At 42.6% G+C, this 24,275-nt stretch overlaps 1 protein-coding gene and 1 non-coding gene across 2 annotated transcripts; both read left to right on the top strand.

Moving 5' to 3' along the window:
* Positions 1 to 5,663: 5,663 nt before the first annotated feature.
* Positions 5,664 to 5,735, top strand: TRNAW-CCA (transfer RNA tryptophan (anticodon CCA)). Its single transcript has one exon. It is a non-coding gene; the product is annotated as a tRNA-Trp (tRNA).
* On the top strand, positions 5,670 to 23,081 carry LEMD1 (LEM domain containing 1). Its single transcript, XM_056845451.1, has 8 exons — positions 5,670 to 5,731; positions 8,271 to 8,442; positions 10,434 to 10,553; positions 16,328 to 16,398; positions 17,923 to 18,006; positions 18,661 to 18,759; positions 20,916 to 20,971; positions 22,850 to 23,081. Exons 2-8 carry the CDS (start codon positions 8,289 to 8,291, stop codon positions 23,061 to 23,063), a joined length of 798 nt encoding a protein of 265 aa, XP_056701429.1. The 5' UTR covers positions 5,670 to 5,731; positions 8,271 to 8,288; the 3' UTR covers positions 23,064 to 23,081.
* Positions 23,082 to 24,275: the final 1,194 nt, after the last annotated feature.

The following is a 24,275-nucleotide window of genomic DNA, read 5'->3' as shown; positions in this document are numbered from 1 at the left end:
CTGTTTTCTCAGTTGCTCCAATTGGCTATCAGTTACCTAGTGCTTCCAACTTTTTTTCTGGCAAGCTTTCAGCATATGTTACAGCTATGCAATAAGAAGAAATCCAGCAGGTGAATTCTGGATTTCTAGTTCCTCCACACTGTTAAAATCACAGGAATCTCACCGGAGAAAAAGTTTGCAATTCCATGGCAGATCCCAACACAGTGATCCATAGCACAAAACAAGATGATTGATGTATGAAAACAAACATGGCAACTTTCATATTTGCTTATATGCAGTCACTTTACGATTAGCTGCACTCATGGCTGCTAGGACTGGGGGTAGCTGCAGCAAGGTACAAATAGGCCTGTACTCAAATGTTGTAGTGAAGGAGCTTAGGCACACAATGTGTGTATATTGGGGGTATAAGTTGATGAATCAACGCAGAACAGCTAGAACCTAAACCAAGTAACCAACTAGATAGATAATCTTTATTATGGTCAAGGACCAGCACAAAGTAACCAACTAGGTTTATTTTTATTTTTATTAATAATAAAAATGTATTTTTGTAACCTTGAGTAAGTGTTTAATGCTAGTCAGTTAATCCAGTGTCTTTTCACTCATTGACCAGAGAACTGGAGGCTTGGAGCAGATTTACTTCTTGGTCAGCATACTACCTATACACTTTCCTTTAGCACAGGGGTGGGGAACCTTTTTTTTGCCAAGGTCTATTTGGATATTTATAACATCATTCGCGGGCCATACAAAATTATCAACTTAAAAATTAGCCAGCCAAGCCCCAAGCAGGCAGCTGCCCCAGATGACCCCCCCCCCGGGCGTGGGCAAGCAGACAGGTATCCAACCGGTGGTGCACTCGCCCACCTGGTGGCACAGAATCTGTTGCACCAGCCGGGCGTAGCCGTCCAGCCGCACACCAGAGTTGTTCCTGCTCCGCATTGTCGGGGCCGGATTCTACAGCCAGCTCCTGCTACCTCCGCCTGCAGGGATGAAATGAGGACACACTGGCTAAGAACTCCCCCCCATGCGCATTCTGGCCCTGCTCCCTTTAACCCCTCCATTGTCACCACTTCCGCCCCCAGCCCTCTTGTAGTACAGAGGGAATACATTTCTCCATGGCCGGGGTGGGAAAGGGTTAACAAAATTTCTTGGGCGATCCTAGCAGCTCCATAGCTAACAACTCTTCTGCAAGGGGGAAAAGGTTCCTTTTCTCACAAAACAAACTCACATCAGCCTTGAATAGAGGCTATTCCTGTCCGCAAGAGGGGGCAGATCACCAGCCTTCTGAGCTAGAGATCTGCCAGGACCCACGAAGGGCCAGACCAAATGATTTCACAGACCTTAAACGGCCCCCGGGCCTGACGTTCCCCACCCCTGCTTTAGCAAAAGTGGGCTTTTTAAAAAAAATTTTTTAATTTTTTTAATAAAAGCTGAAAATTCAGGAAGGGGCCCTTTAACATTCCTTAGGAGGTGGCAGGCCTCGGGGGCTGCAGTCCCATTGCAAAGGAAAGGCAATAGTTCCAGAAAGCAAGGAAACCCCACTTTAACCAAACAGGTTTAAACCAGGAAATGAAAAGGCTATTGGCTCTGAAAGGCTGATGAAACCTACTTCAACCTGAAACTTGGTATGTGGAAACCAGTATTTCAGTGGTGCTTTCATTGTAAAGTCATGAAAGCTTGGTGTCCACATTTTCTAAACTAGCCTCCCACTTTTACATACAGGGGCTGCTTCCATCAATCTGTCCCTGCAGGATTGCCTGCGCCTCTTTGTGGTCATAGCTTCTGAGGGTTTCAATTTTGCAGCAGCAGCAGCAGGCCTGCAATTTAAAAATAACTATTTTGACAGTTTTGATGTAAATATGCGAATGACATGATTATCTGCTTTCTTTTCGCATTCTGCACTTGCCTGGAGCTACAGGAGTTGTGGATGGAACAGTATCAGAGAAAGAATCAGAGAGTGCCATCTGCAGGGCTTTCAGCAGCTGACAGAGCTCTGCTTAGAAAGCCTCATTATTTCCACTAGCGCAATTCTTCCCCAGCAGCACACACTGATTGATACTGCAGATAAACCAGGAGCAAACTTGCACAATTTTTCACTGGAAATAAGTGAAGCGGGAAAGAGAAGCAGCCCCATCATTTCCAGATTCTCTAACTGAGGGAGGGAAAGAGCAAGAGTGAATTCTCCCTCAATTAATATACTCAGAATCAGCTAACACCCTTACAGCTTGATCCTATGGACATTTACGTGGAAGTTAATGTTATGGACATTTACATGGGAGTAAATGTCCCACTGAGCTCAGTGTGGCTGATCCCCTAGTAGGGGTGCAGTGGTATAGGGACACACAGATGTATGGCTCCCCAAAAAAGCTTTTCCCCAGGTCTGGAGCAATGACGTATCAACCGGATCTCTGGGTGAAGAAGGAGAATTGCTTAGAAGTTAGGTGTGCTCTCACCCTCTCAGGAGTAACTTTATCCTGGTGCTTTTAGCTGCTCTGTTTTTAGGGGGCAGTTATATCCCAGGATTTAAAACCACGTACACAGCACGACCTGGGGTAGGATTTGCCTTCCCTATGAAACCTTCCCTATGAAACAGCATATGAAAAAGTGAAACTGATACAGTGTCCTTACTTTCCAATTTTCACAAAGCAAAAATAAAACCCAAACACGTGAAAGAATCCTGCACCTCTTCCTTGAACATCTCAGATCAGAAGAGGTTCATTTGGGTCTTTCTTCTCCTTCTTCCTTTCTCTGGAAAATGCCCCCCTCACCCCCATCTTTCTCCTTCTTCCTTTCATGAAGGAAAAGCTGCAAGGTTTTAAAAATAAAAAATAAAATGCCCCTATTTTTAAAATTTAGACCTAGTGGAGCTGGAAATGCATGGGGAAACCTGGTGGATAAAAACAATGGCTGAGATGTGCAGTGACTTGAACACTTTCAGAAGAACTGTATAAATATTTTTAGTAACAGCATTTATATCTTAGCTAGCTTTTTAAAAAGACACAATATTTTATTACATTTCTACCCACCCACCCCAGCCAAAGGCAGGGCTCATTAAAGGATATGTCTGTTACTCTGGAGAAGAGCAGAGGGGGGAGAAGGAAAGAGAAGAAAAAATGTTGGGGAAAGAGGGAGCAGGCAAGGGGGAAGGGAACAGACTGCACAGGGAAAGTCCAGCAGGGTTGGGATTGAATTGCCAACTTTCAGGTGAGGCCTGGAGATTTCCTGGTATTAAACTGATCTTCAGACTAGAGAGATCAGTTCCCCTGGAGAAAATGGCTGCTTTGGAGGATGGACTCTATGACATTGTACCCTGCAGAGGTCTTACCCCTCCCCTCTTCTGCTGTCCCAGGCTCCACCCCCAAAACCTCCAAGTATTTCCCAGCCCAGAGCTGGCAACCCTAGGTGCAATGGAGATTTCCCCTCCCTTGCAAGTCAGATCCCCACTTGTTAACTAGTATCAGCCATATTGGCTACATAAAGCCTTCATGTTCAGAGGCAGGTTACCTCAATGGCAGTTATGGGGTGGGGGACAACCAAAGAAGGCTCTTGCCTTTTTTCTCTGTGGGATTCTTAGAGCCATCTGATTGGCAACTGTGTGAAACCAGAAGCTGCAATAGATGGCCCCTTACCTTAGACTGATACAACATGGCTCTTCACATACATTATCTTGCAACTCTTTAAAGGCTGGCTTTATTATCCCTGTATTGCAAAAGCAGCACAGCTTCCTGAAGCAGACAAATCTGAATAGTATTTGGGTTTCACACCAGAGGTGATGCACTTCCCACAGACATTTGGCTTTGGTTCCACCAGGGGCATACCCTAATCCTGGATTCACTACTCATTCCAAGGGGGAAAGTATAAAGTATGTTCATTTTTTGTTGAATGGGTTTACTGGGGATATAGCTACATAGCATCGTGAAGGGCTCCTGTGCTTCAAACTTCAATACTACATGACTGTTCCCCAAGCAAATGTCCCCTCCAACACAGAGTTAGGGAAACTGCTCTGCTCAGGCTCTTGCTAGCTGCATGTCAGAGCTCTGTGGCAACAACCCTGCATACTTGAGAGTAAACCCCCTTAAAATAAACATGCAAAGGATATGGTTGTTGGATCTCCTTTTACCAGTCCACTGTAACCACTAGAGTAATTTGGTAAACGACGATTCTTCAAAAACAGGCACCTTAAAGACAAATAAAACGATGATTCTTCAAAAACAGGCACCTTAAAGACAAATAAAATTTTATTTCAGCATAAGCATTCATGGGCTACAGCCCACTTTTTCAGATGCAACGAGTGGATCGTCTCTATGAAGTCGTTTAATGTAGGAAGTTTGAAGGGGGGGTTAAAAAGGCTCAAAAGAGCCTTTTAAACAAATTTTAACAAGATAAGTATATATTAATTAAATAATGTGGGGATTAATTTTGTTAGCAAAGGTATATATAATTTATCTTTAGATGGAAAAGATTAAGGGGGAAGTCCTTTTAAGTTTAAATTACTATTATTTTTTGTTTTTTATTACCTTTATTAATTTTTTAGTAAATAGATGCTGATGTATATGTTGATATATTAAATGAAGAAAATAATAAAAAATTAATATTAAAAAAAAGGCTCGAAAGACACACAGTGAAATGCAATCACGAAAAAATATAGACCATTCACTAGCTAATGCTAAACAGGCCAACACACGTAATAGCTAAGATCGTGTTAATTACAGAGGAACAAAACCGGTTCAACCCAGGGGCCGCAACACGCTGCTCCCCTTCTCGGGAAATTCTTCACGTCGTTTGATTGCACTGTAGCGATTGGGGACAGTTAAGGCGCGTTCACAAATGCTGAATAATGCACTCCCAATCCACTTCCAATGCACTTTAACAATTGTTTGCAAGTGGATGTCGCTGTTGCACACAGTAAAATCCAGCTGCATTGAAAGCGCATTATTCGGCATGTGCAAAAGCGCCCTGACTTCAGATTGACTAAAGCGGGGCACATCATTATCGACCTCTGGCAGGGAAATTAGATAGCGCGAGTGAGGCGTACAGGTTCATGAACCGCAGCGGGGAATCCAACACGGAGAGGCTCACTTTAAGCCGCCCTTTCAACCTCCACGCCCGGAGAGCGCAACCACCCGCAGGGAGTAGAAGACCACGCCCTCTACGCACCCCCTGCTGTGGATCTGTCCGGTAGAGGACGCCCCCCCCCATTGGGGAGAGCCGGATGGTATCCCCCATCATAAACCTCCTTACCTCAAGCTCTAGGTCTGTGCGGAGGACCCGCCCACACGGCTGTAGCTTGCACGGTGGTTGGTGGTTTGGATGCTCAGGGGCCGTCCGTTAAAACGGCGGTTTCAAAGGAGCCCGGGAGCGCACGCGCGGCGCCTCGGTGTCCGTTTCTTCGGTGGTTACTGAGGGAAACGGGGGTTGAATTCCCGCTCTCTGTCTGGGGAGAAGTGAAAATCGCTTAAGAATAAGCAATTATTTTTTTCTCGTTTGGCCTAAACTAAGCCAATGATAGGCATGCAGAGGAAGGAAACTATGCTCCTTCGGTGAGTGTATGTATATGCAAAGCAAAACGACTCAGTGCGCATGTGTGCGTAGTGCTTTAAAAAAAAAAAAGAGCCAGAGAAGGGATTTGCTGCCTCTTCAGGCTTTCCGTTCACATTTGCCTTCAAGACCTCGTGGCGCAACGGTAGCGCGTCTGACTCCAGATCAGAAGGCTGCGTGTTCGAATCACGTCGGGGTCAGTGGTTCCCCGTATTGAAACGGGGATTCGTTTTACACCGTGGATGAAACTCCGGTTTATGTGATTTACCCTTGTTCTTTGAAATGTGCGGAAGGCCTCCCCTCGAAACCCCGACGACGCCCTGGAGTGTGGAAAGAATGGGAAGCCAGACGGCTTCGATCACAGTGCTTCGTGATAAATATATAGTCACGGTGTTCAGGGGGAGGAATTCCTGCAGAACCTGGGGCGGAAGTGGAATTCATCGCTAAATACAATTGGTCACGTGGAAAATCCTGACAGAAAGGGGAACCTGGAGACAAAAAGGGAGAGGAATGAGCGCTGCTTAGGGTGGAATAGAGGATGAGGCAAACGTCCCCAAATAAAAAGGCGGGAGGCGTGTATAGGTCTTGTCACAAAGGACTGTTAGTGTTTGAAAACTAGTCACCCAGAGAGGTGCTCTGATGACTTCATGCAACAACTGTGCCTAACTTTATTCTGAGCCCCAAACAGGCTTCTGAACACCTGCCAGAAAATATTTTTGTTAGTCTTTAAGGGGCTACTGGACTCTTGCTCTTTTCTACTTCTGAATAACTGTTATTTAATTTACTCAAAAAGGGCAAGAGTCCAGTAGCACCTTAAAGACTAACAAAACAGCTCACTTCTTCAGATACTTTTTGACTACTGCAAACAGACTAACACGGCTACCCACTGTGAAGTAATTTACTCAGTGAGGGAGTTCTACTAAATAGGCAGTTTGTTTTGTTTTTGCCTACGTATCTAAGGACCCTCTTAATGCTGACCTAGGGAAAGGGCTTGTGGCTTTATATTTGGTTTTTTTTGGGGGGGGGCAATGAGAATCTGAAGGACTAGGCCAGGGGTCCCCAACCTTTTGGAGCTTGTGAGCATCTTTGGCATTCTGATGCAGCATGATGGGCGCAGCCACAAAATGGCTGCCGTCACCTGCCTTTAGTCACACAGTGAAGGTCCTTGTGCTGTGGTGGCCAAAGCAGTGTTTTTACAAGTCTGCACAGCCAATCAGATCTCCAGCGGCCTGTCAAAAGGCTTGCTGGGCAAAAACTTTCTACAATCACTTGGCATTTGTCAGTGGGTACTATGGCACCCATAGGCACCACAATGGGGGACCTTTACACTAGCCTATACAATTGTCCGCACCTCCTTTTTTCAAAGGCTCGGAATTAGTGCATTTTCGTACTTAATCTTGATTAAATGGGGATGCTGGTGGGGGGGGGGAAGGTTTAACCCAGGTATTGGGATGTCTCCTGTTCTAGATGGGGTTTCACTCCCCCTAAAGGAGAAGGTGCGCTGACCTGGATGGCCCAGGCTAGCCTGATCTCGTCGGATCTCAGAAGCTAAGCAGGGTCAGTCCTGGTTAATATTTGGATGGGAGACCACCAAGGAATACCAGGGTTGCTGTGCAGAGGAAGAAGGCACAGTTTCTTGCCATGAAAACCCAAAAGGGGTCGCCATAAGTCGGCTGCGACTTGACAGCACTTTACACACGCGCGCAAAGGAGAAGGTTCGTAGCCTGGGGGCATTGCTAGCCCCAGACCTCCTATTGGATAAACAGGTGGCAATGCTGGCCTTTCACCAGCTTCGGTTGGTGAGCGAGCTGCCGCACTTCCTGGACAGGAAAGATCTTGCCACTGTAGTGCATGCCCCAGTAAAAGCTAGATTAGATTACTGCAGTTCACTGTACGTAGGGCTGCCCTTGAAGACTGTTCAGAAACTACACTTGGCAAGAATGCTGGGGCCAGAATGTTGACTGGAGAGGGCCTTAGGAACCATGTCACTCTAAGTCAGGGGTGGGGAACCTTTTTTCTGCCAAGGGCCATTTGGATATTTATATCATCATTCGGGGGGCATACAAAATTATCGCTAATAATCGCTAATATCCCTGCCCCTATTACAATAGCCAGTGGTGTGGAGGAGCATGCCATCACATCATGTGGTGAGTTTCACTAGATGATATGGGGCAGAAGTACTAGACGCAGGGATAACGTGGGCGCAGATCTGTTATCTGCCATAATGTTGAAAATATGTCTTTTTTTATAAATTCTGTAAACAAGTAGACATCCTAATATTGTTTGCTTGATAAAACTGTTAAATACTTTATTACTCAAAATATTTGCTTGATAAAACTGTTAAATACTTTATTACTCAAAATATTTGCTTGATAAAACTGTTAAATACTTTATTACTCAAAATATTAAGGGGGTCAAACATATGTTTATATAAATTTTATTCATACATGTAATATGTAATTTTTAGGCTTAGATTATTTGTAGTAGCAGTAGTAGCTGCTGTTGTGGTTTTCTTATCTGCTGTGGCTGTTGTTTTTTCTGCTGGTCAGTGACCATATTAATACATTATTTTTATTGATAAAACTTAAGTCATTTATGAATTGTTCAGTCTGGAAATCCAGATGCAGCCGTGCAGCTTTTGTATTTGAGGAATAAACATAAATTAGTTATTAGTGAAACAAAATGTATTGAGATAAAGGAAAGATTCCTAACCAGTGTTGTGTCTTCTTTCACAGGCTCTACTGTTAGACAGAATGGAGGAGGTTAGTGTAGATGGGCTTCTAGAAAACCAGGATGGAGACTCCTCAAAGCAAGATTCCAATGATGAACTTGATGTTAGAGCACTGAATGACATTGAATTACGAGAGCAGCTTTCTGAATATGGGATCAGCCCTGGACCAATATTACGTATGTATCAGATAAATGATGACTAAAATTGGGAGGATTTACAAGGCAGCAGAATCCAGACTGGTTAGAGTATGAAAATGCACATTGCCAGTAGCAGATAATTAGTTCAAGCATTCAAATGATTCCAGTTTGAGGGGAGTTTTTCTCAAACTAATTCAGCTTTGGGCTGGTCGACCGTGGCTTGGAAGAGCAGTTAAGCCATAGACTTTGAGCAAATGGTCCCAACTGCTCAGGGACAGTCTGGCCATTTAATGTATGGGTAGGCTTGCCAGGTCTCCCCTCTCCTCTGGCGGGAGGTTTTTGGGGTGGAGGTGAGGCGAGATAGCGCATGCGGCCACACCAACGCGATAACGCCACATCACAAGGGGCCTTTACCACTCAAACTGGGTGTAACCTGGAAGTGACGTGGTGCCCCGGGCATGCGTTCATGCACGCGTTGCCCGCCAACCCTCAGCTGGTTGGCGGGCAGCCAGGTGGATAGGCGGGGTTTTGCCCGCCACCACCTGGCACTTGGCAACCCTATGTATGGGGAAAGTTCCAGGTAGGCTGCTGCCATGGAGGGCTGCTGGTGGCAAGGAGTAAGCAAACCTCAGTAGCTCTGCCAGTACCACAGTGGCCACTTAGCTTGAACCCTTGAAAACTATTAGTGTTAGCTTACCAGCTACTTCCTCCAGTCATACAGCATGAGGAGGAAGTGGATGAGCTGACACATACCATGGTGTTGCTGGCAGAGTCTGAGCTGAGTAGCTTCTGCAGTACTGATTTGCAGTGCCGTCGCTGTTTGGCTTGCTCCTGGGCCACTGTAACCTCTCAGTCTGCCCCTGTGAACCCCTGCTATGGCATGAGTGCTTTTGTTTAGTCAGACTTATAACCTGTCCTATCTAGGGGCTCAGGAGTCAGCAATTTTTTAAAAACACACTTTATATTCCACAGAAGGCTCACTTTAAAAGGCCTATTTGTTTTAAAAGCACCTATATCAAAGCAATCAAAATTATGCTTGCTCCAGCTGAATTCTTACATGTTTGCTTGTTGCACATTTATTCCACTTGTAAGGGAGGAGTAAGAAGCTATACAGGCCACTGAAGCCTCATTCCTTTGTCACTGGTAGTTATACTCTGCCTTATTAAAAACTCAGAGCACCTTACAAAATAACAAAAGTAATTAAAATAAGTAATTAAGTGTATAGTTATAGAGGACTTATCAGTCATTGAGTATGCTGATGATCCCATCCAATTTCATCAGTTTTAGAACATGCAGTAAGCCACTAGTATCTTCGTCACAATTTTTACCCACTCTTCCTCCAGGGAGTTCAGGGTGACATAGTGTTCTCCCTTCCCTTACTCTATCCTCACAATAACCCTGTGAGGTCGATTAAGTTGAGAGAAAGACTGGCCCAAGGTCACAAAGTGAGTTTCTTGTAGGTCTGTACATGGCCTACAAGATCAGGTCTCAATAGCTGATTCTGTAAGACCACAATTCAGTAATCCCTGATACAGATTCTAATCAATCTCAGCCCTTCATTTGCTCCAGAGACTGTAAAAAACTTCCTTATTGGTCAATAACTTCTAGCCAGAACACACACTCTCACACTGTCTCATAATTGTTTGGATTGGACAGTAGAATGAATAGCTGTTCAATTTTGTACCTGAAGTTATACTTAGGGCTGTACCTCCTTGGTGCCATTCTGCAGTTCCTAGGGCTGAGCTGTTGGATCCTGGCAGTCAAAAAGTGCATTTCCTGGCTATTGTTTTGAGGTGGTCAAGACGCTAGATAGCTGCAGATGGTGGCAGGTGTATGTGCTGCTGCCTTTCAAAACGGGAAAAGCAATTCCATCCCCTTCCTCTGTTTTTGTGTGTGATCTGGATGGGTGGAGGGGCTTGCCTTCTATCTTTACAAAGGACTTTCAGTCCCCTGGAGATCCCTGGATCCCAGTACAAGAAATGCTACTCTAACCATTACAAACTTCTATACTATGATCTGTTTGTTTTTAGCTTCTACAAGGACCATTTATGAGAAAAAGTTGCTGCAATTTATGAAGGAATGCCCAGCAATAGCAGCTGGACAGAAGAGGGATGATTGTGTTTCTGATACTGGAAAAAATGCAGAACAAGGTAATGCTTGCAAATATTTTCACCAGGTGTGCTGCATGTACCAGATCTATTTCCAAGCATCCTTTTCCGTTTTTTTTTTTTTAAATTATTATTGCTCTGGAGTAAGTGAACCGCAGACAAAGCCTTCATTCTTCCTGTCTCCATATTCTGCTGTCCTGATCCAAAGATGTCCTTCCGTTTTTAAAAGTTGTTTCTGTCTTTGGAGTTGAGATTTTTTAAAAAAAGTTGCATGCATGCAGGTTCCCTTGCATGGCTTTAGATATAAACTCAAGTCTAACTTAATTGATTTCCAAGGGATTCAGTCTGTCCAAACCAAAGCTCCTCTTGTGTTTACATGTTGCTTTGGTTTGTCCCTGTGCTGCTGTTTGCAGGATTGTAGATAAGACCCTGCCCTCATGGGATTGTGGGGAAAAGGGAAGAGAATATTTAGATACATCTAGCATAGTTGCCATTTTGCAAGTCCAGAAACAATCTCTTTCCTCCACCTTCCCTTGCTCAAAAGCATTAACAGAAGACGATATCTCCATGGTACAAAAGAAGATATGTACAGAATTGGTATTTTAAAAATCCCATGTATATTTTTAAAAAAACCTCTGTTAATGAAAGGGACCTGACCTGGATAGCCCAGGATAGCTCAAACTCATCAGATCTCAGAAGCTAAGTAGGGTTTGCCCTGGTTAGTATTTGGATGGGAGACCACCAAGAAAACTCCAAGGTTGCTATGCAGAGGCAGGCAATGGCAAACCACCTCTGAACGTCTCTTGCCTTGAAAACCCTACTGGTGTGACTTGATAGCACTTTCCACCACCACCAAGGAAAGGGAAACATTGTGAGACAGTTGTCCTAACTTAAGTGGTCATTCAGGTTACATTGAGATACATTCTAAGTGGAATAAGTGTAACTTCTGAAGCAGCCTTGTAACATCTCCTATGGTTTTCAAAGCCTAGTGAGCTGGCTGAGCAATTGCTTTGACCAGCATGGTGTGCAGTAGTGGAATTTAACGGCATATAAAATGTTCCTTTATCTGGTCCAAATATGGCTTTTCTCCCAATGGTTAAATAAATGGAGATGAAACAATAATATGATGACATCGTGGCATTTTCCCTTATCTAAATTGTAATCCTTGATGGGTTTCATAGTGCTGTAGGGCAAATCTGTTTTCTGCTTTCAAGCAGCCTTTGAAGTAGCTGAGGATAAAGCCAACTGTCTTGATAAAGCCTAACTGTTTAAGCAGGTTACTTGGTGTGACAATTTTTGTTGTTGCAGAGAAAAGAAAGATGTAATAAAATCCTGAGCTACTCAACAATGTTTTGAAAAATCTGAAATGAGTCCAATTGTAGCTGTCAGATTAGCAGATGCTCTAACAAAAATATTATTGCAAATATTTTCAGGATTAGGTTGGCAGAGTGGCTAAGAGCCATTGATATTGCCGACTAAGTTTTCATCCAGAGCTGGGTTCTGAACACATCTGTCTGCTCTTTTATACTTCAGCTCAAATTAAAATGTCATATCTCTCAGCATTGTCCCAAATTTGGCTCTGCCAAGGGATTTATCGATTCAGAAAACAATGCAAAATTAAGGCATCTGGGTAATGAAGGGCAAGACACTTGCTTATAAAATGTAACTGTGTACCTGTCCCACATACTGGATCATATGAAGGCACTTTAGCATGAGATTTAGCATATGTAAAGCATAAAGGCCTTTGTCAAGTTTTTTACTCACAGCTGAAAAGTGCACTGTGGTATAGGTTTAACATCTATTGTTTTGCACCTGCTCATCAGTATCTTCCTAGGCTGTACACAGTTCTTAAATGGACTTCAGGCTTATTCGGGGTTAGGAACATGTGTCAGGTATGATTATGTGACACTGTTTTGCTCATATTTAGATTGAGTCTCCAAAGCCAGTTCTGAGGCTTCTGCAGCTGTAGGACAAATATCTGGCAAGGGGCAGTTTGTGCCCCCAGAAAAGGGAATGCTGCGAGTTCCAGTAACCCTGTTCAGACCCACCACACATTTCTCCTCAGTTTCCCTTACCTATTCTTCCCCATCTCTGCCTATGCAAGCATCTCCAGGTAGCTATCAAGGCTAATGGAAGAGGGTTTCATGGGCAGATGTTCAGAGGCATATCCTTGAACAACATTCTCAGGAAAAGAATACTATTGCCCTCACACCCTGCTTGAATGCTCACAGAGGAATTTGGCTGGCTGCTGGAGTCAGAATATTAAAGGGATACAAGTGATTTGCCCAAACTGAGCTCAAGGTAGAGGTGGGGTCTGAGCCATAAACATTTCTTTAAAAGCCCTAATAATTTTTGCTTCAATTCTCTCTACAGTCATTTTTTCTGAGTGCTGCCTACTAGTGAATTTTCCTTCACATATTTCCCCCCCAATCATTTTCTCTTGCCCCCAAATCAAGCTTCCCTTCTAAAAATGCATCTTCTGTGTTATGCATCTCCCGTATTAGTTTTTCTCTTCTTTAAAATATTCCAGTTTTCTCACTCACCCAGTTCTATGTTCCCTTTAGTCTTAACTCAGCTGCAGTCTTATCCTGTTGATTCACATCTGAACATCTGTTCATCCAGCTCTGCCTCTAATTTAAAAATACAAAAGAAGAAAGGTACTGAAATTCAAAAAATGTACAGTGGCCTAATTAACAGCCACCCACCAGATGCCAGGATGAGCCAATCTGCCTACACCACTCATTCCTCCTCCATGCTATGTGTTGTCCCAGAGGCAGAAGATTTCTTGCAGCTTTCAAGTATTCTATGGGGGCAATAATGGGCCCTGTGGACCCTCTTTGTCCACTGTTCATAGAATGCCAAACTAATCATGGAATGGCCATTGATTATTTATAGAATCATAGAGTTGGAAGGGGCCATACAGACCATCTAGTCCAACCCCCTGCTCAATGCAGGATTAGCCTAGAGCATCCCTGAGCAAGTGCTTGTCCAGCCTCTGCTTAAAGACCGCCAGTGAGGGGGAGCTCAATACCTCCCTAGGTAGGTGGTTCCACTGTCGAACAACTCTTATTGTAAAAAAAAATTCCCTAATATCCAGCCGGTACCTTTCCTCCTGCAATTTAAATCCATTATTGTGAGTCCTGAAGAAAGCTGATAGGAAGAAAATAGATTCCTTTGAAATGTGGTGTTGGAGAAGAGTTACGGATTCCGTGGACTGCCAAAAAAACAAATCAGTGGGTTATAGATCAAATCAAGCCTGAACTGACCCTAGAAGCTAAAATGACTAAACTGAGGCTATCATATTTTGGTCACGTCATGAGACGACAAGAGTCACTGGAAAAGACAGTTATGCTAGGAAAAGTTGAGGGCAGCAGGAAAAGAGGAAGACCCAACAAGAGATGGATTGACTCAATAAAGGAAGCCACAGCCTTCAATTTGCAAGATCTGAGCAAGGCTGTCAAAGATAGGACATTTTGTAGGACTTTCATAGGGTTGCCATGAGTCGGAAGCGACTTGACGGCACTTACACACACACACACACACACACACACACACACACACATCCTTTGCTGCCAGCAGGAACAGCTCCCTCTTCCTTTCTTTGTACATGGTTAAGGTTGGTGCTGGTGTATAAGAAGCCAATTGGCTGAATGGGGTGTGCCTTTCAGATGGCGGTTTAGGGCAGTATCTTCATTGTGAAAGAATCCACAAGTGTGTTTGTTCAGGCATGACTGAGACAGGCTTGAATTCTATCAATTCTGACTTCACTTGGCGAGTGCCAGAAAAGGTGTTGGTGAGTACCATGGCACCCATGGGGAGATGTGGATTGAAATCCCCATTCTGCCATGAAGCTCACTGTGTAACCTTGGGCCGGTCATCAACCTTAAGCGTGGCCTTTTTGACAGGGTTGTTGTGAAGATAAAGTGGGGAATGAAGAAACACACTACCTTTAAACTCCTTGGAGGTAGAGTGGGATAAAAATAATTCCTAGACTGATTGAATGTGGCATATGCTGGTCAAACTGCTGCTGTATTGGTTTTTAGGGGAACGTGTGTAATTTTTATATTGAATTATGTTACTAATTTGACTCTGCTATATCAGAGGTAAATGCAGGACATAAAGTTTATAAATACAAGTCTTCTTCAAACTGTGTGCATACTCTCCTCACCTCTCCTGCTTAACTGTTGAATCATTTTCCTTCCTTTAGCCCACCTTATGCTAGCAAATATGCCATAGGGAGTCTGAGTACAGAGGAGTTGGTACAGGGGAAATCTCTGAGCAAATGTTAATTAAAAATTACAGGATTTCCAGACAGGAAACTTTAATTATCGATGACCTAGAAATATCACCAGTTTTTTCATGGATATAAAGATAGCTTTGGATGCAATCAAACAAGATCTTGAGCAACTAAGAAAACAAATCTAGCATTCAAAGAAATCCTATAATGACTCATATTCAAATGGGAATCCTGTGGGCCATTTTAAAATTCACACAGTCCAAATTTAAAGACTGGAATGAAATACTTTTTCATAAGATTTGTTACAGATTCACATAAAGATTTTCTTTAATTAAAGAAATGTCTTTTGATTACTCAGTAGCAAGATCTCCATGGTGCTTTCCTGCACTGTGTTTTACCATGCCACATACCAGTCCCTGAATCAATGAGACTTCAGCTGCCTGAGAACATAAGGAGAGCCCTGCTGGGTCAAACCAGTGATCCATCTAGTTCAGCATACTGTTTCATACAGTGGCCAACTAGTTGTCCTAGAGAGTCAAGGCTTTAGCCTGATGTTGCCTCATAGCACTGGGTTTCAGAGTTTTACTGCCTCTGAATATGGAGGTTTCCATACTAGCCAGGGTAAGCCATTGAAGGACCTATCCTCTATGAATCTGCATAGCCCCCTTTTAAAGCCGTCTATGCTCATTGGCAATACTAGCTCCACTGCAGTGAATTCCACAATTTAATTACGCATTAAGTAAAGAAGTAGTTCTTTTTGTCTGTCCTATCCCTATTGCCCATCAACTTCATTGGAAGCCCTCAAGTGCTAATATTATGGTGAAGAGAGAAAAAAGCTCTCTATTCACTATTTCCCACCCCATGGATAATTTTATAAATCTCTATTATGTCCCCCCTTGGCTTTCTTTTTTCTTAACTAAAATGTACCCGACACGCCACCCTTTTCTCACAGGAGAGGTACTTGATCATCTTGGTGGTTTTCTATATGATTTCCAGCTCTGCAGTGTCTATTTTGAGATACAGAAACCAGAACTGTACACAGTATTCCAAATGAGGCTGCACCATGACCTTATCTCAGCGGCTTCTTTCTTGTTTATTACCAAGCTGAGGCTATCTGTACAATTTGTGTGCACGAGTACCCATCCAGTTAGGAATGCCTCCATTCATGCTCACATAGCCCCTAGCTGGTTTTGACCTGCTGAATTTTGTTGCTTCAAAACTCCTGTTTGCTGAAGACATAATGTCTTGTAGAGCAACACAGAAGCTTAACTCTTTGAGTAAATCACCTATCTTACAGCTGGGGAGAGAGCGAAAAAGTTACAGGAAATGCATTAGCATGTTCAGGCAAACAAAACCTGTTTTTAAAACGCGATAGATCACAATGTTTTTAAAAGTGCTTATCCTAATATAGATCATGATGTTTTAAAAAGTGTTTATCCTAATATTCTTGACAGTCAGTTGTCAGTTGGTAAAAACTCTTTCACGTAGGGCTTGAGATGCCATAAGGCTTTGACCCTAGTGGGTTGTATAATGTACAGATCATTCAGTGTGAGTTAAACTCAAACTTTTCTGTTCTTAGGAAGAACAGAAGTAGTCCTTGAAACAAACAACCTCAAAATGACAGCTGAATGTGCCTCTGGCATTGATAAGGTGAGTAACCCGAGGCATGAATATTTTATGGCTACAGCTAAATGCATAAAATTGCAAGTGACTACAAACTGATATACTTTGTGCCAGAGTCGTGACAAGTGAAGCAATTACTTCCAATCACATAATTAGGGTGTGCTTCTTCTGTTAATGTGCCAGAGCCCTAGGAAATCTGATGCAAAATAGTCTGCGCAGGTATTTAAGTATATGCCAACTTTATTTACTGACAGAAAATGCAGCTGAGAGGGAATTATAATTGGAAATGCAGGCAAGTTTCAGATAGATTCAAGTATTTCTGAAAAGGAACAAAACAAGATTCACATGCATGCACCAGATCATTGCCCCATTATTCAGCACAGGTTAAAGTTCCTATCCTGGTTCCTGACCTAAAGGAGACAAATTCTGGGGTAAGAGATCGAGACAGAACTTGGTAACTAAACGCCTCCCTAGGGAGGTCACCTTCACTCTTAGAGAAATACTGATCAAGCTCAATTATCTACATTAACAGAGTTCTCTAGATTTAGGCCATATCTAAGGCATGTTCATTCAACCTCTTGGACTTTTGTAGTTCACAGCCTCCTCAGTAATCTGTTCTAATGCCTACTGGTTCTTGTAGTTCATGGCTTTGCCCAGTGTCAGGAATGTGTACATTTAAAGCTCTGTACAGTTTCATGGTGGGGTAGGTGTTTGGGCAGAAGGGCTCCACCTCCTTAGGCAGATGATGAGAGGGAGGGCATCTTGGCCATCTTCTGGTCACTGGGTGTGTGTGCGGGGGAGGTAGTTGTGAATTTCCTGCATTGTGCAGGGGTTTGGACTAGATGACCCTGGTGGTCCCTTCCAACTCTGATTACAGCCCCCGACTTCCCTTTCTCCTCCTGAGGCCAAGGGAAAGCACCGGATGCACTTTGCTTCAAACATTTAGCCTTTGATGAAGGGATGTTCTAGGTCCAGTGGGCAACCTGCAAAGATGTCCCCTGATGGTCAGGAGTTACCCAAGTTGCCCATAGCACTTAAATGCATATTCCATTCTTCTTTAAAGTACCAGTCAAATTTCTTTAACCATGGTATTGTAATCATTTGGCTCTTCTTCATGGTCTCTGTGAAAGCCAAGGGGGGCGGGGGAAAGATTATTAAAGTAGCCAAAGAATAAAAACCTTTCTGGAAAACCTCTGTTTGGCACTGCTTTTGGCAGGGGCAGTCAAAAGAGGACAAAAGAGGATAGTGCCTGCCCTGCTCCTCAAGGCACATAAGGAGGACTTTCACTGGATGTGTGTTGGGGGGGGGCATAAACATAAATGCCATCTTGTAGACTTAAGCTCCAGATAGTTCTTTCTGTAGCTGCAGAGCCCACATGTGTAACCAAATAGATGACCACTCAAAGAACAATACAGGCAAACTGTTTATTTAACTTGGGCTTTGTGATTAAAACTTTGGTCAGCAATGAGAATTTGGAACTCCACACACATTGTATAATCGTTCCTAATTCAGTTCCAGTTGTAATTTTTATGGTTCCTCTTCTACCTGTAGAAAACGCACACTGATGTGGCAGAACGGCAGAAGAAACTCTTGTCGCCCGATGTTGAATACAGTTTAGCCAAAATAGTGGCAGAGGCAAGTAACTTCTATTACAGTTCTTTGATTCAATTTAAACTGGTATCTTTGACAGTGAGGATTATTTTTAACAAGTTTTTTGTGCAGTGCGGTATTTTAAAATCTTTTTGCTGTTTCATGGATCATATCTCTGAGTGATTGTTTACTGAAAAAATCTGCTCTTATTATTTCATGCCTTTTAGATTTTGCATCTATGCCTCCAGTGTTTGAAAATAATCAGAATATTTTATTCTCCAAAATTGCAGCCACACATGCTTAAATTGGCAGTAATTTTCCAGATTTCTAATTTTCCAGGACCCTTGCATTACCACCAGTTAAATGCCATCAAAAATGAACTGCTATGGATACAACTCAAAATGTGATGCTGCTTCTTGCATTACTAGATAGGAACATTCCGTTTGTTAAAACTGCCAGAGGCAGTTTAAAATGTAAGTTGATCACACTTCAAAAGAGAATGTGAACTGATTGTTGGTAAAGAAAACATTGCAAGTGGACAGTTTTTGTTGACTGTAGATCCCAAGAACTAGGTTGTACACAAAGCATTCTTGATCTTTGATCGCAGACAGTAGACAGCCTTTGCCATGACTGTTTCATGTGTTCATCCTTTCCTCTTGCTCATACTATTTTAATGAATGTCATCTTGTTTACTATCAGTTACAGGAAATATTGCCAGAGGGTAAAGTGGCAGCATATCGGTCACAAGGACAAAGGAAGAAAGCAAACAGCAGTCCTGACAGAAAACACAAACCAATGGTATTCTTGCAACAATTCATGTGTGACAGATTAGAAATTTAAATTGTCTACAAAGACACCAAATTTGTTTTCAAAAAAACCTTCAAATCCTTGAAAGTAGAGGCATACACAAAAATATAAAGAAAATGCTACTTGTGCATACACGTCACTGTAACATCTCAGTCTGTATTTTTCAAAGTGTTTGCCCTCAGTTTACATGTCAACAGACAAACCACAATTTCTTGGAGAGCCTGAGAACGAGCCTCACAAGTTCTCAGGTTTGTGCACTCCCTCCCAGCTCTCTCCTGTTCTCATCTCCCATATTGTGCTGAGATGGAGGATTTAAGTTTGTTAAATAGAGATGGAAATTCTTACAGTGATGGGAAGTAAAACTTAATGCTAGTAGATAATGCTGCTTTTTAAATGTGGAAAACTGCTTTCAAAGCTTCAGCTTCTTACAGCACCAGTTTTGAAGGGGAATTCAGAATTTTCAGTATTACATAAAATAGTGGAAGATTTTCCTAGAGGCTTGTTGAACTGGGAAGGAATACTAGGAACTGCATCTGTAACATTCATGGGAAGGGCATTTAGCTCATAGCAAAGCATACATGTTGCATTCAGTCCATTGCTATTTCTTATTAAGCAGACCTCAGCAAGACTTCTGTTCAAAGTTTTGGAAGATCTGCCACCAGTCAGTATTGTATTGGGCACCTCTAAATATTTTGTGATTGGCCCCACATCCTGCAGCAGCCATTTTAGGCTTCTCATGACAGGCATTTCATGGTGACACCCACCACACTTTCTCGATGTTCCAAAGGCGCAGCAAGTTTGGGGATTCCTGTGGCAAACCAAGTTACTTTGTTTAAAATTAGAATCTCTCTTTTAACTTACAAATATAGGTTATAAATTCTTGAACCTGGATGTGTTCAGACAGTTTGTAATACTCCAGCCTTGTATTTTAAACCTGCAGATCCTACTGATATCCTGTACACTTCAGTGTTTTTTAAGCAATGTAAAATACAGAGTTTTTTTTTAGTTCTCTTGGATTCCTGTAAATGCTTTACAAGGAGTCTCATGCATCCTCATGCATCCTTGTGGAAATAGTTGTAGTTTAGAATTAGAATTTGCTGGTAGAGGGACGTTTTGGTTATAATGATTCAAATTAAAGAAAGAATCCATATAGGGAGTGAACAATTATGTCTTAACTTTTCCTATAGGGCTTTGTGGTTATGGATAATACTTAAAACTAAAGCTCTGAGAATCACCAGTAATTCTGTCTAAAAACCTCAATGAAGAAGAACTATTCATTCCAAGTCCAAATCACTCAGGTTAAGAATCTGAAGCTTATTTCAGCAGTTATTTATAACAGTGTTTGCATAGCTTTGATCCTGTTCATGGAAGAGATTTCTGTCAGCAGAGCAGACTTTCCTTGTCTCCCCACTTCTGCTGCAGCCCAAAATGTCTCCTGACATGCTGATCATGGTGGACAGGAGACACACCCTCCCCCCTTGGAACAGTATAACAGGTGAATCAGAGGTCTGCAGTGGGAGAGGAGAATAGGTGAAAATCTACACACACACACACCTGTTTTGTCAGTGGAAACTTTCTTCCTGTTCCAAGCCTATTTCACAATACCCCTTTTCCAGTTGTCAAGAACTACAGAAGAGTACCTTTTGGGTTTAGTGTTCTTCAGAACCCTGCCTCTCATGCTGCCTTTATAATAATCAGTTTATAGATGGGCAGACTGAAAAAGTTTTACAGAGGTGCAGCAGTAAGCTCATGGGTTGTATTAGTTCCACAGAAATACAGTTTATATGCATCTAAGTCTCTAAGGAGAGGGGTGTTTTTTTTTGAGGGGGGGGGAACACTGTTCTTCCATTCTTACAGCAACCACTTTTCAGGTTCCAGTGTCAGAAACCATTTGGAGAAGGAGTGGGTAACTGTCATCTTGAGCTGTGATAATGGAGCCATCTGGGTTTATAAATGGGCACATTTAATTGCAGGATACCCTTATACCATATTATCTTTGTGACAGACTCCATCAGCTAGAAGGTTTCACCATGCCCCCCAAAAGGAGGCTCATTCTTTACTTTGTATGAATGGAAATCACAGCCATAAAAATATATAGGATGCTTGCAAAATCACACTCTATTCATGAACCTTTTCCCCTTTTGCAGAAAGATGATATGCCACATGAAGACTATGGTTATCCTGAAGCTGGTGCAGGACAAAGGTAAAGCTCTTCTCAAGTAGCTAAAGAGGCTGGCACACCTGCTGTGAGGACCAGTGGGCCTTTCTTTCACTTAGAATGTTACATATGAACCTCATGAGCTGCTGCCAAAGCAGTATTTGCAACTGGTTTGCATGTCACTCAGGCATTATCGCAAATGACAGTTTTATCTGTTACTTGGCTTGGGAGACTGCTGCATGGGTCTATGCTAAGCAGAAAATGGAAGCAGGCTGGCAGTTTCCTCAAAGCACAGCCTCCTTTCACTTTCAGCCCAGCCACTGCCTTATCTCGGTATCCATTGGTTCTTGAAGAAAATGACCATCTGGAGGTACAGTCAAGTGAAATGCATGGACACATACGTTTTGGCCATCATGGTTTGTTTGTTTTAAGCATTTATTACGGTGTGCATTTATATAAGAGGACATGGCTAATGTGGAAGAGAGCACTGCAGAACATAAGCTTGAGACAAAGATTGAATAATTTGGTGCTCAGCCCTTCCAAGAGCCAGCCAAAGCCTGGAGCTCTTTGGCTTACCCGCCATATAATTGCAGGCAGAAAACCAGTAGCAACGGGCCGTTATAGTAGGAATGCTTTATCAGCAGTCTGGCAAGGCCAAGTGGCTTGATATATCCAGAGATTCTGGAGGGAAGCAAGTGAGGAGACAAAGCACACAAGTTATGGTTTGCACATATGTCTGGAGTGCAAACCATAATCTGGAGCCTAAGCTATGCTTAACACAATCCACGGTTTGATGTTAACATCTGAACCATACTCGTGTGTGTATGTCTTGTGAGTAATATGTGTATGCCTTCCAGGCAGAATGGGATTAGCTTAGTACGTAGATTTTGGTGTATTTTCCATTGTCCATTTTAAAAGTGGCAATGTGCCCCCCACCCCCACCAGAAATTATTTCCTACTTCTACTCCAGTTCATAGAAAACAATGTGAATGCTTCATTCAGATACAGTATAAGCTTTGGAAGGCATATTTTAAAATAACTCTCACAGATCTTGTTCTCACTGTGATGTACAAGTTCAGTAAATATACACATGACTCAAACTTGAAGCATTCTAGTGAAGGAATGAATTAGAACACAGTTGAGAATGTCAGTTGGGCGTCCAGCCATCACCCAGTGGGGAAAAAAATCAGGAAAATTCCTGAGAGAGAGTGGGAGAGAAACAGTCTCTTACCTCATAAGAGTGGGTTAGTACTTCACACAATTTACTATGAATCACCAGTCCTACAACCCAAGTGACTGGAAAGCATAGGAAGGGACTTGGGTAAAACATAATCAGTAAATAAGTGAGACAGCAAAGCTAGCTGGAAATGAAGAGCGCTAGAGCTCTGAAAAGGTGGGAGGCTGCAGGCCTGAGCATTTTGAAGAGGGAGCAATTTCCTGATCAGATACTTTTCCAGGACCCACTGCACCTTTTAAATGCCAGTTCCACAGGACAAATGTCTTAGGATGCAGCCTGGGCACTGTCGACTGACAGATTTATGGATCCTCATGGAGGCTATATTGTTGGGCAGGGCTTTTCTCAATAGTGATGACTGCGGCCTAATGGTTTTTTGTAAGGCGGAAGAAAAGTACTGCCTCTGTACAATTGTGTGTCTGTTTCAGCTTCTCCTGATGTCACTCGTATCAGTAATGAAGAAACACCAGGGTAAATGTGGCTGAAACTGTATGCTATTCTGTTGCATGTGTAAAACCATGTTGAAGAATAATTTCTCAACAACTCTAGTGGGCTGAATTTGAAATGTCAATTTAATCTTTCCCCAAGACTTTTCACATAGCAGAAGAGGGCCCTTTTATCCAACCTGGTATTCCTTTTAGGATTTTGAAAATAGGATCTTTGGTATTTATTACCTCTTGTTTTTCTAGCACGAGAAGAAGAGCCATAAAGGGTAATCCCCTTCCAGTGAAGAAAGGTGCTGAAATAAAATCCCAGGTGGTGCCTGAGCAACCAGATGAAGGATATATACCGATGCGTGTAAAGATGGCTGTATTTGCTATCTTTGTTTTCATCCTTTTAATATATGTAACTATGGAAACTAATCTAGATAATCCATTCATAGCCTTCATCACTGGAAAATGAGTGTAGCCCTGTCCTATATGGAATTGCAAGACCAAAGAAGTCTTTCTGTTTAACTGTGTATGAATAAGTGATCTGGGTAGTTAATTAAAAGGCAAAATGAGGGACCAACCAGTGTGTGTGTGTTCTTTTATTTAAAATCTATTATACACCACAGGCTATCTAGCCTTTAAACATGTATGTATAAATGAGTATTTCATTGGTTCTTGTAGGTTATCCGGGCTGTGTAACCGTGGTCTTGGAATTTTCTTTCCTGACGTTTCGCCAGCAACTGTGGCAGGCATCTTCAGAGTAGTAACACTGAAGGACAGTGTCTCTCAGTGTCAAGGGTGTAGGAAGAGTAATATATAGTCAGAAAGGGGTTGGGTTTGAGCTGAGTATTGTCCTGCAAAAGTATTGTCCTGTAAGTATCAAGATAATGTGCTAATGAGGGTATGGTATGTTAATATGGAACCATTGTATCCTGAAGTGATCTGTTAATGTGTGTAATCCAAAGCTAATCTGTATGGCTATTGTTGAATGTTGTCTTTGTCTGGAGGTTTTTCAGGGCAGGAAGCCAAGCCTTATTCATTCTTAAACTCTCCTCTTTTCTGTTAAAGTTGTGCTGATGTTTATGAATTTCAATGGCTTCTCTGTGCAATCTGACAAAATAGTTGGTAGAATTGTCCAGTCTTTCAGTGTCTTGGAATAAGACCCTGTGTCCTGTTTGTGTCAGTCCATGTTCAGCCACTGCTGATTTCTCAGGTTGGCCAAGTCTGCAGTATCTTTCATGTTCTTTTATCCTTGTTTGTATGCTGCGTTTTGTGGTCCCGATGTAAACTTCTCCACAGCTGCAAGGTATACGATATACTCCTGCAGAGGTGAGGGGGTCTCTTTTGTCTTTTGCTAATCAACGCCATCAAGACCCTCAATGCAGATCCAGAAATCATTATTCTACCAGCTGACAAAGGCAATGCCACAGTGATCATGAAAACAGAAGAATACAAAAAGAAGATTGAGGAACTTCTGGACCCTGCCACATACAAAAAACTAAAACGAGATCCAACTTGCAAAATTACCAGGAAAACTAGCATTCTGATCAAGAATTCCACTCTTCATCCCGACACACACAGAAAACTATGCAAGACTGAAGCACAACCACCACGATTATATGGACTACCTAAAATTCATAAGGATTCCGTTCCACTCCGACCCATCGTGAGTGCCATTGGTTCC

This window comes from Euleptes europaea, chromosome 2 (genome assembly GCF_029931775.1).
Source record: "Euleptes europaea isolate rEulEur1 chromosome 2, rEulEur1.hap1, whole genome shotgun sequence".
Taxonomy (NCBI): Eukaryota; Metazoa; Chordata; class Lepidosauria; order Squamata; family Sphaerodactylidae; genus Euleptes; species Euleptes europaea.
Note: the sequence above shows the minus strand (reverse complement) of the source record. Positions and strands in the feature narration are given on the sequence as shown.